Source organism: Pan paniscus, chromosome 20, assembly GCF_029289425.2.
Source record: "Pan paniscus chromosome 20, NHGRI_mPanPan1-v2.0_pri, whole genome shotgun sequence".
Taxonomy (NCBI): domain Eukaryota; kingdom Metazoa; phylum Chordata; class Mammalia; order Primates; family Hominidae; genus Pan; species Pan paniscus.
Window position 1 is genome coordinate 25,809,763 of NC_073269.2, and position 20,951 is coordinate 25,830,713.

The following is a 20,951-nucleotide window of genomic DNA, read 5'->3' on the forward strand; positions in this document are numbered from 1 at the left end:
TATTATTTTGATGTATGTTTCATGAATACCTTGTTTATTGAGAGTTTTTAACATGAAGGGATGTTGAATTTGATCGAAGGCCTCTTCCGCATTTTTGAGATAATCATGTAGTTTTTGTCTTTAGATCTGTTTATGTGATGAATTACATCGATTTTTGTATGCTGAACCAGCCTTCCATCCCGGGAATAAAGCTGACTTGAATTACATCAATTTTTGTATGTTGAACCAGCCTTGCATCCTGGGAATAAAGCTTTTTGACGTGCTGCTGGATTCAGTTTGCCAGCATTTTATTGAGAATTTTTGCATTGATGTTTATCAGGAATATTGACTTGAAGGTTTGTGTGTGTGTGTGTGTGTGTGTTGTTGTTGTTGTTGTTGTTTTATTTTGTTATATCTCTGCCAGGTCTTGATATCAGGATGATGCTGGCCTCATAGAATGAGTTAAGGAGAGGCCCCGTCCTTTTCCATCATTTGGAATAGTTTCAGAAGAAATGGTACCAGATCCTCTTTGTGCCTCTGGTAGAATTCAGCTATAAATTTATCTGATCCTGGACTTTTTTTGTTGGTAGGCTGTTCCCGCCTCAATTTCAGAACTTGTCATTGGTCTATGCAGGGATTCAACTTCTTCCTGGTTCAGTCTTGAAAGGATGGATGTGTCCAGGAATTTATCCATTTCTTCTAGATGTTCCAGTTTATGTGCACAGAGGTGTTTATAGTATTTTCCGAACATTGTTTTTATTTCTGTGGGGTCAGTGATGATAGCCCCTTTATCATTTTTTATTGTTTATTGCATTTTTCTCTCTTGTTTTATTAGTCTAGCTAGCAGTCTATTTTATTAATTTTGTCAAAAAAAACAGCTCCTGGATTCATTGAGTTTTTTTGAAGGGTTTTTTGGGTCTTTATGTCGTTCACTTCCACTCTGAATCTGGTTATTTCTTGTCTTCTGCTAGCTTGAAGTTTTGTTTGCTCTTGGTTTTCTCGTTCTTTTAGTTATGATGTTAGGGTGTCCATTTAAGATCTTTCTAGCTTTTTGATGTGAGTACTTAGTGCTATAAATTTCCCTCTTAACACTGCTTTAGCTGTGTTCCAGAGATTCTGGTACATTATCTTTTTTTTTTTTTTTTTTTGAGACGGAGTCTCGCTCTGACTCCCAGGCTGGAGTGTAGTGGTGTGATCTCAGCTCACTGCAACCTCCGCCTCCCAGGTTCAAGCAATTCTCCTGCCTCAGCTTCCCATGTAGCTGGGACTACAGGTGCCGGCCACCAAGCAAGGCTAATTTTTATATTTTTAGTAGAGACGGGGTTTCACCATATTGGTCAGGCTGGTCTCGAACTCCCGACCTCAGGTGATCTGTCCGCCTCAGCCTCCCAAAGTGCTGGGATTACATGTGTGAGCCACCGCGCCCGGCTACATTGTCTCTTCATTCTCATTGGTTTCAAATAATTTTTTTGATTTCTGATTTAGTTGTATTATTTACCCAGAAATAAAGAGGAGCAAGTTGTTCATTCAGGAAATTCATTCAGGAGTAGGTTGTTCAGTTTCGTTGTAGTTGTGGGATTTTGAGTAGCTGGGATTACAGGCGCCCACCACCACACCCAGCTAATTTTTTGTATTTTTAGTAGAGATGGGGTTTCACTATGTTGGTCAGGCAGGTCCCAAACTGTGTCATGACTCTTTATCCAGCTTGCCCTTCTGTGTCTTTCAGCCTATTACATTTAAGGTTAGTATTTTTATGTGTGATTTTGATTCTGTCCAAGTGGTGCTAGCTGCTTATTTTGCAGAGTTGTTGATGTAGTTGTTTTATAGCATAATTGATCTTTGTACTTCAGTGTGTTTTTGCAATGGCTGGTAATGGTTTTTTCTTCTTAACCTTAGTGCTTCTTTCAGGAGCTCTAGCAAGGCAGGCCTGGCGGTGATGTGCTCCCTCAGCATTTGCTTGTCTGAAAAGAATTTTATTTTTCTCCACTTATGCAGACTTACTATTGTTATTTTGTTAATTGTTTTATTTGCTTCTTGTATCTTTGTTCCTCATTTTCTCTTTTTCTGTCTTTGTGTCTTTGTTGTACTTATCTTGGTATGCTTTTACTTCTTTCTCATTTGTTTTGTGTACTTACGCAAATGTATTCTTGGGGTTACCTTGGGGATTATGTAAAACCTCTAAAAGATACAACAATGTATTTTAATCTGGTAAAAAATGAACTTCAGGCCAGGTGTAGTGGCTCACACCTATATCCCAGCACTTTGGGAGGCCGAGGCAGGCAGATCACAAGGTCAAGAGATCGAGACCACCCTGGCCAATATGGTGAAACCCTATCTCTACTAAAAATACAAAAATTAGCTGGGCATGGTGGTGCACACCTGTAGTCCCAGCTACTCGGGAGGCTGAGGCAAGAGAATCACTTGAACCCAGGAGGCGGATGTTGCCGTGAGCTAAGATTGCACCATCCAGCCTGGTGACAGAGTGAGACTCCATTCAAAAAAAAAAAAAAAAGAACTTCAGTTGCATTCAAAAATTTTTTCTCATTATATCTGCCTTCAAATTTGTCATTGATGTTGCTAATTGTATATTTTATGTTGTATATTCGCTAACAAATGTTTATAATGATTTCTATTCTTGTACCTTTCAAATTTTAGAGAATAATTAATATTTTTTGCACTATTATTATAATGCTAAGAAATTCCATTTTTGTGTATGTGCATTTTTTTCCCCAGAGAATAATGTCTTTTATATGATGTGTTGTTTTGTTGAATCATGTTATTTTCAGTAGCAGCAACGATTTTCAGCACCTTTTATACGTAAGGCATATGAAAAGCCAATGTACTTTTTCAGTATTTGGTTATTTTTAAAGGTTTTTTTTCTTTTTACTTGGAAGGACAGATATGCTGATGGTGTTATTCTCACTTGTTAGCTATTTTTTTTCAGGACTTTGACTATATCACACAGTTTCCTTCTGGCCTGCAAAGTTTTTGTTGACAGTTCACCAGCTATCTCATAAGACTATGCTTGTAAATGACATGTCGTTTTTATCTTGCAGCTCCATTCTCTTCTTGTCTGTGACTTTCGAAATTGTGCTTATATATGTGTTTGTTATAAATATCTTTGTGTGTATCCTAGTGTGTTTGTTGAGCTTCTTCATTTTGACATTATTTTTTCTTTCAGAATTTTTTAGTTATATTTTCCTTTATAATTTCTGTTTTTTGGATATTTTAAATATTTTTGTTATTCTCATTTTTTCTGATTTTCTATAGTTGTCTGTGTCCTTATTTTACTCATTGAGTATTCAATTTATTTTAAATTTTTAAAATTAATGTATACATCTTTTTTATGGTTTCTTTCTGAAAATCTTATAATTTTGGTGGAATGATTTTGCCCTATTTTGTATTCATTGTAATCTTTGATTAATATTTGGACATTAAATATAGCTACCTGTCACATTGTTTATAATGTAGCTTTGTCCTGGCATAGTCTGAAAACAATTATCTTGGTTTGAGATCCTGTGAGACTCTCAAACATGTTCTTTGAATGTGTCTTGTCTAAAATTTTGTGTTTATTTTTTAGTTAAAGGAGTTTCTGTTTCATCTTAATCAGCAATCATTTGCTGTATCTGTTCCCTGTCTGTGGTACTGCAGTCTCTCTGTTGCTGTAACATTTACCTTTGGTCTCAGCAGAAATAAACTGTAACTCCAAAATATACCACCATTTCTTTCAGCACTCTATGTTATGGGAGACCAATTTCTGGAAAGGCCCCTAGAAGCAAGTAATATAGATGTATGTGCCAGTGTTTTACTTGTTTATTAAAAAAGAAACGAAAAGTTAGCAATTTACTTTGAAAGGCACTATGTTGTATTGTTGAGCAGGAAGAACTGTGTTGGGTAAATGTAACAGACTTTTCTTTTTCTTCTGTGTCTTTGCATTCCTGTGTACACATCTGTGTACTCACCTGGGGAACTTTACACACTTGTTTATAAGTTGTCCTCAAATATATTTTGGTCAGTATATTTTTATTAGATTTATATGTCTGTGAAGGATTTAGGGCCTATGGTATTTTATTATGGCATCTTGTTTATATAGTTTGTATAATATAGGTTAGATTTGTAAAGTATGTTTATCAGTCTAGTAAGTTGAATAATTTGTTGTTTATATTTCTTTCAGCTATGTGTTCTTATTTTACCAAAGACCTTTGGCCAGAGCAAGACATAAAAGATTCTTTTCAACAAGTAATACTGAGAAGACATGGCAAATGTGAACATGAGAATTTACAGTTAAGAAAAGGCTCCGCAAGTGTAGATGAGTATAAGGTGCACAAAGAAGGTTATAATGAACTAAACCAGTGTTTGACAACCACCCAGAGCAAAATATTTTCATGTGATAAATATGTGAAAGTCTTTCATAAATTCTTAAATGCAAATAGACATAAGACAAGACATACTGGAAAGAAACCTTTCAAATGTAAAAAATGTGGCAAATCATTTTGCATGCTTTTACACCTAAGTCAACATAAAAGAATTCATATTAGAGAGAATTCTTACCAATGTGAAGAATGTGGCAAAGCTTTTAAATGGTTCTCAACCCTTACTAGACACAAGAGAATTCATACTGGAGAGAAACCCTTCAAATGTGAAGAATGTGGCAAAGCTTTTAAGCAGTCCTCAACCCTTACTACACATAAGATAATTCATACTGGGGAGAAACCATATAGATGTGAAGAATGTGGCAAAGCCTTCAACCGGTCCTCACACCTTACTACACATAAGATAATTCATACTGGAGAGAAACCCTACAAATGTGAAGAATGTGGCAAAGCTTTTAACCAGTCTTCAACCCTTACTACACATAAGTTCATTCATGCTGGAGAGAAACCCTACAAATGTGAGGAATGTGACAAAGCTTTTAATCGATTCTCATACCTTACTAAACATAAGATAATTCATACTGGAGAAAAATCTTACAAATGTGAAGAATGTGGCAAAGGCTTTAATTGGTCCTCAACCCTTACTAAACATAAAAGAATTCATACTGGAGAGAAACCCTACAAATGTGAAGTGTGTGGCAAAGCCTTTAATGAGTCCTCAAACCTTACTACACATAAGATGATTCATACTGGAGAGAAACCCTACAAATGTGAAGAATGTGGCAAAGCTTTTAACCGGTCCCCACAACTTACTGCACATAAGATAATTCATACTGGAGAGAAACCTTACAAATGTGAAGAATGTGGCAAAGCTTTTAGCCAATCATCAATCCTTACTACACATAAGAGAATTCACACTGGAGAGAAACCCTACAAATGTGAAGAATGTGGCAAAGCTTTTAACCGATCCTCAAATCTTACTAAACATAAGATAATTCATACAGGAGAGAAATCTTACAAATGTGAAGAATGTGGTAAAGCCTTTAACCAATCCTCAACTCTTACTAAACATAGGAAAATTCATACTAGACAGAAACCCTACAACTGTGAAGAATGTGACAATACATTTAACCACTCCTCAAACCTTATTAAACAAAATAATTCATACTGGAGAGAAACTCTACAAATGTCAAGAATGTGGGAAAGCCTTTAAGCAGTCCTCAACTCTTACTAAGCATTAAATATTGGCCGGGTGCAGTGGCTTATGCAAAATGCCTCCCAGCATTTTGGGAGGCTGAGGCGGGTGGATCACCAGGTCAAGAGATCGAGACCATCCTGGCCAACATGGTGAAACCCTGTCTCTACTAAAAATACAAAAATTATCTGGGTGTGGTGGCACGTGCCTGTATTCCCATCTACTCGGGAGGCTTAGGCAGGATAATCACTTGAACCTGGGAGGTGGAAGTTGCAGTGAGCCAAGATTGTACCACTGCACTCCAGTTTGGCAACAGAGTGAGACTCCGTCTCAAAAAAAATTTATACTGTACAAAAACCCCACAAGTGTGAAAAACATGGCAAAGCCTTTAAGAAGCCCTCAATTCTTAACAGACATAAGATAATTTATACTGGAGAGAAACTCTACAAATCAGAAAGATGTGACTACTTTTGACAACGCCTCAAACTTTTCTAACCATAAAAGTAATTATACTGGTGAGAAATCCTAGAAATCTGAAGAGTGAGATAAAGCCTTTAAATGGTTGTCACACTTGATTGTAGGTAAGATAATTCATACTGGAGAAAACGCCTACATGTGTGAACAATATGGCAAAACTTAATGCTCACACTTTATTGCTAGGAAAGCATTTATACTTGAGATAAATTATACAAATATAAAGACTGTGAAAAAGCCATCATTATCTGCTCACATTTTACTCAACACTAGAGAGTTCCTGCTTAATAAAAGCATTATAAGTGCAATTACTGTCAAAAGATCTTTCAGAAAATATAAGCTTTTTTAGTGAAGAGTATTTATTTTGAAGTTGAACATCACAAATATAAAGAGGGTTGTAGTGCCTTTACTAGTATCACAGATCTTTTTGTAGACATTTTCTTCTAGAGGAAAACTCTGAAGCAGTTGATCAAACTTTGTTCAACATCAGGGAATTTATATTGAAAAATTGTGCAAATAAATTTGGAAAAACAATTTTTCAAAAACTACAGCTTAGAAATCAACAGTTATACTAGAATATATTTTTTCCAGTTGCACTAAAAGTAAAATATTTAATCCATAATTAAGTCTATGCAAATATCAGAGAATTTATGGTAGAAATATATAAGGTACTGACACTTCAGATATACTAAATCAGAGTGCTAAGTATAGAAAATCTAAAACTAAAGTTGGTAGAAAAGTTATTCGTATAGAACTTTAAGAGGATCAGAAGGTTTTTTGCAGAGTTATAATTACATTCAAAGTATACTTTATTTCTTGAAAAATATTACAGATTTTTTGAAAATTGAATAATGTCATTATTCAACTCTGAAATTATTTCCTGTTGTTTCTTCATTCCTATTGGATTCACATGTGAAAGCATGGGGTTAATTGTTACTACATCAAAGATAAGAGAGATTCTTTGTTTGTTTGTTTGTTTGTTTGTTTGTTTGTTTTTTGAGACTGAGTTTCCCTCTTTCGCCCAGGCTGGAGTGCATTGGCATGATCTCAGCTCACTACAACCTCTGCCTTCTGGTTTCAAGCGACTCTCCTGCCTCAGCATCCCAAGTAGCTGGGATAACAGGTGCCGGCCACCATGCCCACCTAATTTTTGTATTTCTAGTAGAGATGAGGTTTCACCATATTGGCCAAGCTGGTCTTGAACTCCTGACCTCATGTGATCCGCCCGCCTCAGCCTCCCAAAGTGCTGGGATTACAGGCTTGAGCCACCACGCCCAGCCTGTAGCATATTTTAATAGGAGAATACAATATATAATAGTAACAGGGTTAAGTGAGGCATCCATCATCTGTAGCATTTCTCCTTTGTTTTACAAACAATCCAATTCTACACTTTTTAAAAATATTTTTAAATGTACAATTAAATTTTTATTTACCACAGTGTTATTTTTATGGTCATAATAAAAATTATATACGAGTATAAATGAAATTCATTTCTAAATTCTTAATAAATATTTTCTCATGCCAGGTGTGGTGGCTCACGTCTGTAATCCCAGCACTTTGACAGGCTGAGCGAGGGAGTGGATCTTGAGGTCAGCAGTTCGAGACCAGCATGGCCAATATGGAGAAATCCCGTCTCTACTAAAAATACAAAAATTAGCCAGGCGTGGTGACATGTGCCTGTAATCCCAGCTACTCAGGAGGCTGAGGCAGGAGAATCGCTTGAACCTGGGAGGTGGAGGTTGCAATGAGCCAAGATCACTCCACTGCACTCCAGGCTGGGCAACAGAGCGAGACTCCATCTCAAAAAGTAAAATATATTTTCAAATTTTCTATATATTTTTCTTTGAACATGTGGTCTGTCTGCCTGCAAACATATACAGACTTTTAGTTTTGATTCACATAGAGTTAAATACATGTTAGTCTAAAGACAAATCTTAGGTGTAAGAAAATTATGGAGTTAAGTATGTGTGTGTGAGTATGAGTTTGTACATATTTTCGGAAGGAAAGAACAATATGGGAACAAAAATCATTTTAATATGATGACTACTATAAAACTAAAAACCTAAAAAATGCTGAAAGCAAATGTATACTTTTTAGTTTGTATTGAATTTATTATTGTACAGTGTATGACTTAGAGTTCTGAATCTTCCCAAGCAAATTCTCTGTATATACTTGCCTGGTACTCATGCTAGACCCATACTTTTTTTGTTTCTTACATTTTTTTTGTTTTATATTTTATGAAGTATTCATTATGTGAGCTGGTCTGCGATTATAAGAATTTTTATGAAATTTAGTGCACACAAAATAATCTTTAGATGTAATTCCAAAAGTAGTGTATTAAGTTACATTTTATTTAGTGAGAGCACTCCATTTTGTTCTTTTAAGGGGAGAACAATATATAGGTTTTCTTTAGTGATTGTTCCTTTCACTTTTTATAATTGACATAAGCATATTTATTGAGTCAATTTGTTCAGCTAAGTACTAGGGAGGCTTCATTAGTCATGAGGATGTTTTTATATATAAATGTAGCAAACATATATTACAGTTTTCACCGTGTAATAGATTATCCATAATCATAAATATTCCTGCTGAAGTTAGTTTGTAACTTCAAGTCAAAGATGAAAAATATCAGTGGTGAAGATTGATTGTTCATATGGAGAGGACATTTTTTTTCCAGACTGTAAAACTGAATCTTGTTGAATTTGAAGAGAAATTCTGGCAGAGGCAGATGAATCACCTGAGGTCAGGAGTTTGAGACCAGCCTGATGAATATGGTGAAACCCAGTCTCTACTAATAAGCTACAAAAATAGCCAGGCATGGTGTTGGGTGCCTGTAATCCCAGTTGGGAGGCTGAGGCAGGAGAATTGCTTGAACCCGGAGGTGAAGATTGGAGTAAGCCAAGATTGTGCCATTGCACTACAGCCTGGGTGACAGAGCGAGACTCCATATCAAAAAAAAAAAAAAAAAAAGCCAGGCGTGGTGGCTCACGCCTATAATCCCAGCACTTTGGGAGGCCAAGGTGGGCGAATCACTTGAGGTTGGGAGTTTGAGACCAGGTGACCAACATGGAGAAACTCCATCTCTACTAAAAAATACAAAATTAGCCCGGTGTGGTGGCGCATGCCTGTAATCCCAGCTACTCGGGAGACTGAGGCAGGAGAATCGCTTGAACACGACAGGTGGAGGTTGCAGTGTGGCGAGATTGCACCATTGCACTCCAGTCTGGGCGACAAGAGGGAAACTCCATCTGAAAAAAAAAGAGAAATTCTTTTATTTTCTACTTCTCTTCAGATTTGTTTGTCTTACGCATTTTCCAACTATGTATGCATCACAGCCCTTCTTTTTCTGAGTTATAGCTACAGTTTTCTTACTGTTGTCTTCATGCCATTTCATTTCACATAGTACTTTGTAGATTTTGATGAGGAAGTTGGTATTTTTAATGCACACAAAAATTGGTTTTAACTGGAGAGTTTGCTTATCAGAACAGTTAAGATAAAAGGCAGCCAGGTGTGGCTCACGCCTGTAATCCCAGCACTGAGGTAGGCCGAGGCGGGTGGATCACTTGAGGTCAGGAGTTTGAGACCAGCCTGACCAACATGGTGAAACCCTGTGTCTACTAAAAATACAAATTTAGCCACGCGTGGTGACGCACGCCTGTAATCCCAGCTACTCGGAAGGCCGAGGGAGCAGAATCGCTTGAACCTGGGAAGTAGAGGTTGCGGTGAGCCGAGACTGGGCCACTGCACTTCAGCCTGGGCAACAAGAGCGAAATTCTGTCTAAAAAAAAAAAAAAAAAAGATAAAAGGTGCAATACTGTCCACAGGTAAGATAATTAAATTAGTCAGCTTTGTTTTTAAAAGAAAAATCTTACTAGATTCTTATACAAAGTGTGGCAAATATAAAACTTGCTTGAAAATACAGAAATTAAATTTTTAAGAGAGTTAATGGTAAGTAAACAATTTTAAATTTAATTTTCTATGATATACTTACAGCACAACTTACATTTCCTTGCAGAATCTTTTATTTTTAAGTGTGAGTGTTAAAGGTTACAAAATAATGAAATGACTTCAGTGGATTTAAAATTTAGAAAAATAATGTCTTTTCTATATTGATTTTACAATTTGGAGAAATTTTTCACTCATTTATTATATTTTTTTTAGTGGGAGAGGTTTAGTGTACAGTTTTTATTTTTAGTCAACAAACTGTAGCCAACTCTTGGGTCATTTTCTCTGAAAAACATTTGGAGATCATGACAGCTTTTGGATTAAAACATTTCTGTTACTTTGCATGCAAATTAGTTTACTGTGTTCACAGACTGGCCAGTCATGGGACCATAAGCAACACCTGCTCTTTGAGTGTCTTTCATACCATTACCATCAGCACCAGAAACTCCAGGTGCCCCAAGCTTAAAGTAAAAATCCTAAAGTACGTTGGCTCCTCCCATGCAATGTGCTGGGTCCAAACCATGCTGTTAAATATCAGAAGTTTCTATGGTTATGATTAAAAAATTAAATGACAATAATAGCCCCAAAACTATATATTTTTGATACTATTTAACCAAGATTATCACAAAGATACAGTATTTGACACATTGTTATTCTTCTATAATGTTTTATAAATATTTTAATGTGACAGGTAAAATCTGTACTTTTTCTGCAGAACATAATATTTTGAAGTATATATATAGTTAAATTATTATTTCTAGGTAATTAATAATTTATCTCACATTGGTCAGACATGGTGGCTCATGCTTGTAATCCCTGCAATTTGGGAGGCCGAGGCAGGCAGATCACATGAGGTCAGGAGTTTGGGACCAGCCTGGCGACCATGGGGAAACCCCGTCTCTACTAAAAATACAAAATAAGCAGCGTGTGGTGACACATGCCTGTAATCCAGCTACCCGGGAGGCTGAGGCAGGAAAATGGCTCAAATCTGGGAGGTGGTTGTTACAGGGAGCCGAGATTGCACCACTGCACTCCAGACTGGGGGACAGAGTGACTATCAAAAAAAAAAAAAACTTTACCTCATATGGTGAACATTTTTGTTTAGAGACCACATGACACTGTCATCATTTTTCGGAAATCCAAATACATTATTATGAACTATAGTCACCATGTTGTACAATAAATCTCTTGAACTTATTTCTAACATTTGACTATAATTATGTATTATTTCACAAACATGTTTCCAGCCTTCCATTTCTTATAAATAACTTGCATCTGATGGTCACCATTTTACTCTCTACATCAATGGGATTAAGTTTTTTGGAATCCATGTGTAAGTGAAATTATGAGACACTAATCTTTCTGTGCCTTGCTTATCCCAACTAATACAGTGTCCTTCAACTTCATCCATGTGATTTAGAATAATAGTTTTTGTTTTTTTTTTAAGGCCAGGAGTGGTGGCTCACACCTGTAATCCCAGCTCTGGGAGGCCAAGGCCAGTGGATTGCTTGAGCCCAGGAGTTTGAGACCAGCCTGGGCAACATGGAAAAACCCCATCTCTACTAAAAATACAAAAACAACAAAACAAAAACAAACAAAAAACACCTCAGTTGGGTGTGGTGGTGCAGGCCTGTAATCTCAGCTACTCCAGAGGCTGAGGCATGAGAATCCCTTGAACCACGGATGCAGAGGTTGCAGTGAACTGAGATCGTGCCACTGCACTCCATCCTGGGCAAGAGTGAGACTCGGTCTCAAGAGGAAAAATAAGGCATTTTTCTCATTTAAATAATAAATAGTATTCCATTATGTATATCAACCACATTGTCTTTATTTACTCATTAGATGTTGAACTGTTTATTGTGTATTTTGGCTATTGTGAAACAAGTGCTGCAAACAGAAGTGCAAATGTTTCTTTATTCTTATTTTGTTTTGGATATATACCCAGTAGTGTGATTGCTGTATTACATGGTAGTTTTTTTGATAAATCTGTATTTTGTTTTTCGTAATGGCTATCCTCATTTACGTTCACACCAACAGTGTGCAAGGATTCCCTTTTCTTCACGTCTTTACCAACACTTTTTTCTTTTTCTTTTAATAAGAGTTATTCTAACAGGAATGAGTTGATATAGGGATTTTTTTTTTTGGCTTGTCTTTTTGTGATAATAGTTAACATTGAGCATTTAAAAATATATCCGTTGGCCATATGTATGACTTTTCTTGAAAAATATTTATTTCAGCTATTTCCTTTTTTTTTTTTTTTTTCTTTTTGAGATGGAGTTTTGTTCTTGTTGCCCAGGCTGGAGTGCAATGGCACAATCTCGGCTCACTGCAACCCTTGCCTCCCGGATCAAGTGATTCTCCTGCCTCAGCCTCTCAAGTAGCTGGGATTACAGGCAAACGCCACCGCGCCCAGCTAATTTTGTATTTTTAGTAGAGACGGGGTTTTTCTATATTGGTCAGGCTGGTCTCGAACTTCTGACCTCTGGTGCCCACCTCAGCCTCCCAAAGTGCTGAGATTACAGGCATGAGCCACCGCGTCCGGCCTATTTACTTATTTTTAATAATTATTTTTTATTGTTGTCATTTTAAATACATTTTTGATATTAACGTCTTGTCACATGTATAGTTTGCAAATTTTTTCTCCCATGTTCTAGTTGTCACATTCTGTTGATTGTATCATATTTTGTCCAGCAGCTTTTTAATTTGAAGTGATCTGACTTATTCTTCCTTTTGTGTCCTGGGATGTTTAGGTTAAATCAAAAAACTTGCGGCCAGGCGCAGTGGCTCACACCTGTAATCCCAGCACTTTGGGAGGCCGAGGCAGGTGGATCACGAGGTCAGAAGTTCGAGACCAGCCTGACCAACATGGTGAAATCCTGTCTCTACTAAAAATACAAATATTAGCTGGGTGTGGTTGCGCGTGTCCATAGTCTCAGCTACTCAGGAGGCTAAGGCAGGGGAATGGCTTAAACCCAGAGGCGGAGGTTGTAGTGAGCCAAGGTCATGCCACTGCACTCCAGCCTTGGCAACAGAATGAAACTCTGTCTCAAAAAAAAAAAAAAAAAAAAAAAATTTGCTGCCCACAACAATGTTATAGGGCTTTTGCTCTATATTTTGGCAGTAGTGGTTTCAGAGTGTCAGGCCTTACATTTAAGTACTAATTTATTTCGCGTTTATTTTTACATATGGTGTGAGATGAGGGTCTCAATTTTTATCTCTGCATGTGGACATAAAGTTTTCTTAACATTTATTGAAGATTCTGTTCTTTTTAAGGTCACCTGTATTTAAAATCAACTGTAAATACATGGATATATTTCTGCTGTTTTTTTCTTCTGCTCCATTGACCTATGTCTCTGTTTTTATTCAAGTACCATACTGTTGGTTACCATAGCTATGTAGTGTATTTCAAAGTTAGTCACTTCTTTTGTCTTGATTGCTTTGGCTATTCAGGGTCTTTTGTGATACCATATGAATTTTAGATATACTTTTAAAACTTTTCTATGAAGTATATCACGTATTTCGATAGAGGTTGCATTATACCTGTAGGTCGTTTTTTTTTTTTTTTTTTTTTTTTTTTTTTTGAGACGGAGTCTCGCTCTGTCGCCCAGGCTGGAGTGCAGTGGCGCGATCTCTGCTCACTGCAAGCTCCGCCTCCCGGGTTCACGCCATTCTCCTGCCTCAGCCTCCCGAGTAGCTGGGACTACAGGCGCCCGCCATCACGCCCGGCTAATTTTTTGTATTTTTAGTAGAGACGGGGTTTCACCGTGTTAGCCAGGATGGTCTCGATCTCCTGACCTCGTGATCCGCCCGCCTCGGCCTCCCAAAGTGCTGGGATTACAGGCGTGAGCCACCGCGCCCGGCCACCTGTAGGTCATTTTGTGTAATACAAATATTTATTAATGTCAGTTCATGAATAGTCCATTTATGTGTTAATTTCTATTCTTTAGAATGTAAGGCGTTTCAACTTTTTGGTTAAATTTATTTCAAACTATAGTTATTGTAGATGTAATTGTTTTTGAATTTCATTTTGGGATAGTTATTAATATAGAGAAATGCTATGACTTTTTGATGGTGCTTTTGTATTTTGAAAGTTTAATAAATTTTGTTTATTTATTTATTTATTTTGAGATGGAGTCTCGGTCTGTCACACAGGCTCGAGTGCAGTGACACGATCTCGGCTCACTGCAACCTCTGCCTCCCTGGCTGAAGCGATTCTCCTGCCTCAGCCTCCTAAGTAGCTGTAACTACAGGCGCCTCCCACTACACCCAACTAATTTTTTTATTTCTATAGAGATGGGGTTTCCCTACGTTGGCCAGGCTGGTCTTGAACTCCTGACCTTGTGATCTGCCCACCTCGGCCTCCCAAAGTGCTGGAATTACAGGCAGGAGTCACTGCACCTTGCCTGTTTATAATTTTTCAGATTTACTAAAGTCTTAGGCTTTTTTATACTTCAGATTATGTATAGGGATAAAAGAAAATTATACAGGAATAATTTAACTTCCTTTTCTTCAATTTGGATGCCTTTGATTTTATTCTCTAATTTCTTTGTCTTGGATATTTAGTACCATGTTTAGTATGACTAGAGTGGGCATCCTTGCCTTGTTCTAGCTCTTAGAGTAAAAGCTTACAACATATCCCTGTTTAGTATGTTGTTAGCAGTTTTTTGGTTATATATGGCATTATTGGCTGAAGTGCATTTGTTCTATACCTAATTTTTTCAGAGATTTATCATAAGGGAATGTCAAATTCTGTCAAACTTCTATTGTGCATCCATTTTTTTCTCTTTGCACTCTGCATATATTTAAGTTTTAGAGATGTGAAATCACAACTAATTCTGCATACATACAAAAAAGTCAGAGACTACTATGAACATCTCTATGCCTGCAAAATAGAAAATTTGGAGAAAATAAATAAACTCCTGGAAACATACAACTTTCCAGGATTAAACCAGGAAGGAACAGAACTCTTGAACCGGGCAAAAATGTATAAAATATATAATGAAATTGAATTAATTAAAAAAACCTACCAACTATAAGGAGCCCTGGATTATATAAAATCACAGCCGAATTTTAACACATATACAGAGATGAGCTGGTATTACTTCTACTGAATGTATTACTGAATGTATTCCAAAAAATCCAGGTGGAGTTCCACCCTAACTCATTATATAAAATCTGTATCGCTGCACGAGGTGGCTCACGCCTGTAATCCCAGCACTTTGGAAGGCCGAGGTGGGCGGGTCACCTGAGGTCGGGAGTTTGAGACCAGCCTGCCCAACGTGGTGAAACCCCATCTCTGCTAAAATACAAAATTAGCCAGGTGTAGTGGCACATGTCTGTAATCCCAGCTACTCGGGAGGCTGAGGCAGGAAAATCGCTTGAACCCGGGAGGTGGGGGTTGCAGTGAGCCGAGATCGCGCCATTGTACTCCAGCCTAGGCAATGAGTGAAACTCCATCTCAAAATAAATTAATTAATAAAATAAAATAAAAATCTGTATCATCTTGATACCAAAGTCTAGTGAAGACAACAACAACAAAACTATAGGCCAATATTTTGGGTGAACATTGAAACAAAAATCCTCCATGAAATAATAGCAAGCTGAGTTCACAGGCAAATCAAAAAGTTATTTTGGCACACTCGTGAACTTTATATCACATGTGCAAGGATGTTTCATCATATACAAGTCAATAACTGTGTTTCACCATACAATTAAAAGCAAAATTTTATATGATTAACACAATAGATGCAGAAAAAGCATTCAAGAAAATCCAGTATTCATTTATGAAAATATTCTCTAAGCAATGATGAAACATACCTCACAATAATAAGAGCCATCTATGACAAATCCTCAGCTAACATACTGAACAGACAAAAGGGGCATGCATTTCTCATTAGAAAAAAAATAAGACTATCCACTCTAAACAATTCTATTTAACATAGTTCTGGAAGTGCTAGATAAATCTAACAAAATGAAAAAATAAATGGCATCCAAATAGGAAAAGAAGAAGTGAAATTACCTTCACTCATGATATAATTCTCTACCTAGAAAACTTTAAGGATTTTACCAAAAGACTCCTAAGGTTAAAAATGACTTCAGCAAAGTCTCAGGATACAAAATTGATATACACAAATGAATAGCATTGCCTTACACCAATAACATTCAAGCTGAGAACAAAATCAAGAACAGTTTTCTTTACAATAGCCATAAACAAAAAATAATATACTTAAAAATACATCAAACCAGGGAGGTAAAATATCTCTACAAGAACTATAAAACATTACTGAAAGTAATCAGAGACGATTCAAATAAAAAAGCTTTCTATGCTCATGGATTTGAAGAATGAATATAAAATGTCTATGCTGCCTAGAGCAGCCTACAAAATAAGTTTGCTTGTTTTTTTATCAAAATGTCGATTACTTTTTTTTTTTTTTTTTTGAGACAGTGTTGCTCTGTGGCCTAGGCTGGAGTGCAGTGGTGCGATCTTGGCTCACTGTAACCTCCACCTCCTGGGTTCAAGTGAGTCTCCTACCTCAGCCTCCCAAGTAGCTGGGATTACAGGTGCCCACCAGCACACCTGGCTAATTTTTATGTTTTTAGTAGAGATCGACTTTTGCTGTGTTGGCCAGGCTGGTCTCAAACTCCTGGCCTCTCAAAGTGCTGGGATTACAGGTGCGACCCACCATGCCTGGCCCAACCCCATATTATTTCTGGTAACAAAGCACAGAAACATGATTTCTCGAATTTTGCCAGGATTTTAATTCACAAAAGAAAGGTGAATGCCATTAAAAGGTGTTTAATACACTCCCACCAGAAACAAGAGGCAAGGCAGGCCCTGGGGGGCCTCACAAAGGCGGTCTTACGCAAGGGTGAGAAAGCAGAGTTATCAGGGAAGTGGGACTATTGCTTTATGAACGTGATGATTGGAAGCAAAAACGTGGGGCTTTTTCCTATTGAATACAAAGTAAAATAATGAATGCTGGTGTCAGTGGTTGGGAATAACAACATTTGCAGGCTCATAAGAGCTGCCTGACAAAAAGCGTGTAAACAACAGTGATTGCTCCTGTGGCCCTGTGATTCAGCAGGTTTATGGAGCAGTTAAGAATCGCAGATGTCAAATGGCCAACACAGAATCTAACGACATGCTTAGTACAAATTATTGTTAGTAGAAATGCTGAATTGCTTCATTTCTGCAATTTCTGCTGCTTCTTAAGATGCTTTTAATGAATAAAATCTGCCTTAAAATTTGATACCTGGTAACTTCTCTCTGTGAGTTTTGAATTGGCTGATGTAACCAAAATGCCAGCTCTTGCCATCTAACTACCATTAAAAGGAACTTCTAAAGCTCCGAAGTGGTCAACAGTTTCACTTCCAACTTTTTTAAAAGATACATAATTTTCTAAAAAATTTTTCTTTATGGCCGATTGAATAGTTGGGCTTTGGCTAATTACTCATTAGCAATAGAATTATGTATATTTTTCAAACTCTAATACAGAACACTTAATGTATCAGACAACCATGATTATGATGTATATACCTGGTATAAACAATCTTTTTTGCATATTGAATTCTGCATTTTTTTCTTCCTTGATATGTATGAGATTCACCAGTACCAGTTTTTCTCTTGTGGTGGCATAGAGTTGATTGTCATTTGCATTATCTATTAAAAACCTGTGGCAGCTCATGGTATTATTGACCATATGTTCCTAGTGTCTTCTTGCATATTTAAATATTTTATTGCAGTGTAAAGTTTAATATTTAGATGTGTGATACATCTTTGGATAATCTGTAATTAAATTGATCTTTTGTAATGATGATGGTGATTAGCACACACTGAAAATCCAGCAAAGCAATTATTTTTCTCTTTTTAACTGGAAATCATATTTGTAAGTTGTGGTAGATATTATCATCAGTGTATTCATGATTCAATTTATATTTTGTGTATCTGGTTATAAATTTTATATAGCATTCAATTTGACAAAATATGAATCTATTTGATTTAAATTTAATGGTGTGTGTGTGTGTGAGTGTGTGTGTGTGTACTTCCTTGAACTTTAGGAAATTCTTCAGATCTTATACAGATATGAATGTATCAGGCTTATATTTTTTGCAAGGCTATATATACATTTATTCTGTTTATTAAAATACTGGAATTGGTGTTATGTAGATATAGTTGTAGATATCAGAATAAAAATGGAATGTTGTGAAAATTACAACTTAATAAATATTTATGGCAAATAAATACAAGATAAAAATTATACATCTTTACAAGGTAGTTATTTACAATTGCTTAGAGCTTACCTGGCCAGCCAAGGCCTATCTTCTTCAAGACTGTGCTGAGGCCTGGCACGGTGGCTAATGCCTGTAATCCCAGCACTTTGGGAGACCAAGGCAGGTGGATCACCTGAGGTCAGGAGTTCCAGATCAGCCTGGCCAACATAGCGAAACCCAGTCTCTACTAAAAAAAAAAAAAAAAAAAAAAAAAAAAATTAGCCAGGCATGGTGGTGTGTGCCTGTAATCCCAGCTACCCAGAAGGCTGAGGCAGGAGAATGACTGGAACCCAGAGGACAGAGGCTGCAGTGAGCCAAGATTGCACCACTGCACTTTAGCCTGGGTGACAGAGCAAGACTGTGTCTCAAAAACAATAACAAAAAGATTGTGCTGAAATTGCACCTGCTTGGTTACAGTCTCTACTGGGGAGAAATAACCCTGACTGAGAATGATCAAAAAAAGAATAAATTTTTGGCAGAAAAATTCTCTGTGTAAAAAAACAGAGTTGTGTAAAAGAAAATTATGTTCAGAGAAAAACAAATTGACCAATTTTACCACAGTTATTTTTAAGAAAATAAATGCTTCAAAGTCAAATTTATTTAAAAATTGCAAATATAGTGGTGAATGAAATTAAAGGTCTCAGTCTTCACAGAGTTTACATTGTAAGGTTTGAAAAATAAAGACAATTTGAGAATAAATAATTCTTCATATAATGCTGGTGGCATAGGTAAGTTGGTACTACATCCTGGAAGAGGGCTCCCCAATGCCTATACAAGCTGAAGATACAAATACACTTTAGTTATATTTGTGGTTAAATATCTACATAGTTACACAAATTTTTCTTTTAAAAATGCACAAGACTGTTTACAGAAGCACTGACCAATCTGGAAAATCACCAAAATGTTCATAAAAAGTGGAATAAAGAAATTGTAGTGTATTTATATAATGGAACATTTTAGATCAATGAATATAGAAAGCACAACTTTCAATATTCACAACTTTCAAAGCAAAGCACAACTACAGGCAGCAACAGAGATCTATCTCACAAACAATGTTGAGCAGAATACGCTAGCCAAAAATGAGAATTTACTGTATTAATCCATTTATTTAAAGTTCAAAAACAGGCAAACCTCATTTATTGTATAAATAGCTAGAATATAAGTTACTCTTAAAGGAACAGTGATTGAAAAGGAGAATAAAGTGTAGCAGGATTTTTAAGGAATCAGAGAGACTGATGGGGTACAGGAGGATATTTATTAATTATTTAGGTGCACCGGCCCAGTCGGATTGACGTCTGATGGACTGAGCCCTAAACAAAGAGTTAAGTTACCTTTTAAGCATTTTGTGGGGCAAGGGGAGATCTGTGCATGGAGAAGCGTACTACAGAAGCAAGAAACAAAGACGGTTATTCAATTGAGACATGCATTACATCATTTCTTACTTTTCAAGGAGAAACATGTTTTGCAACTTGAGTTTATCTGTCTAGTGACCTTGCGGCTGCACAGCTAGGGAAAGAGGGTCTTCACAATGCTTGGGAAAGGAGGAGAGATAAGGCTCACTAGCCACAGAAAAACAGGCAGTTAATTCTTAAAGGACTCCAGCTCTTTCTCTTTCTCTGAAGGAAATGGGTTTTGTTACATACAACTGAGTTTCTGCTTATACACTCTAATTTCTTTTAATTCCTGTTCCATTCCCCACTTTGGTGCATTTTATAACAGAGGTGTTAATAGAAAGCACCACTATTTGCCACCTTCTCACAGAGCTGATCTGCTCCTTCTGGTAGCGGCTGATATTTTGTTAATACCATCAACTGCACGGTAATGTGTCGGGTTACTATTGCCTCTATAGTTGACTGAATACTCATAATAAACAGGGGTAAAAGGCAAGGGAGGATGAGGCAGATACCAAGAATAAGCAAGAACCCACCAATGAGGATTTTGAATCCTCCAAAGGTTGAGAACCATCCTCCAAACAAGGAATCTGGGGACCATCCAGACCAAGTCTGAACTGGAACATGGGCCAACCTGCGCATTCTAGCTATGATTTCCATGACAGCTTGGTCATTATCATCAATTTCTAGGCAACAGTTGGTTCAATTAAATTTTCCACATACTCCTCCTTCTGAGGCTAAGAGGTAATCTAAAGCCAATCTGTTTTGATATATAGCATTTCTCATTTGTTTTGCTTGTATTGCCAATAAATCTAGTGCTCTTGATGTTTCATTGGTTATAATTTCTAGGACTGCCTGCAACCTTATGATGAGGTTGAGCATATAGATTGGGTTGTGGTACCCCTGTGACCCATCTTGCGCCCAGGTAGCTGGCCCATAATATTTCATGATTCAGGCCATTCGTTTTCTTTCCAGTTGCCTATGTCCACATCGTTTTTGATATTTGTGTCTATTTTTGTGATTATGCTTCTTCTAGTTCTTCCTTTATTTTTATCATAAACTGGATATCCTAAGAGTTCCTGTTGCTTTAGAGGAATTAGAAAGAAGGATGGCTTGACTGTTCCTAACACACATGACCCTGTCCATTTAGCTAGCAGTTGCTGATATGCCTGTGCTCCACAGATCCAATACAGGCCAGAGGGTGCCTTTCAAGCATTTGGAGCCTCTAGCTGATGCCAAGAGTGGCTTATAGTAGACAATCAAGAGAAAGGGTTTGGATCTGGTAAGTAGGAGTCAATCTGGGTGTTTCTTCATAGCTTTGTT

The 20,951-nt window shown here is 36.9% G+C and overlaps 1 protein-coding gene across 1 annotated transcript in view; it reads left to right on the plus strand.

Moving 5' to 3' along the window:
• Positions 1-5,721, plus strand: part of LOC100968921 (zinc finger protein 431) — a 42,145-nt gene extending 36,424 nt beyond the window's left edge. The window contains 2 exon segments of the mRNA XM_063600069.1: positions 4,154-5,504; positions 5,506-5,721. Of these exon segments, the coding sequence (XP_063456139.1) occupies positions 4,154-5,504; positions 5,506-5,593 (1,439 nt within the window). The 3' untranslated portion in view covers positions 5,594-5,721.
• Positions 5,722-20,951: the final 15,230 nt, after the last annotated feature.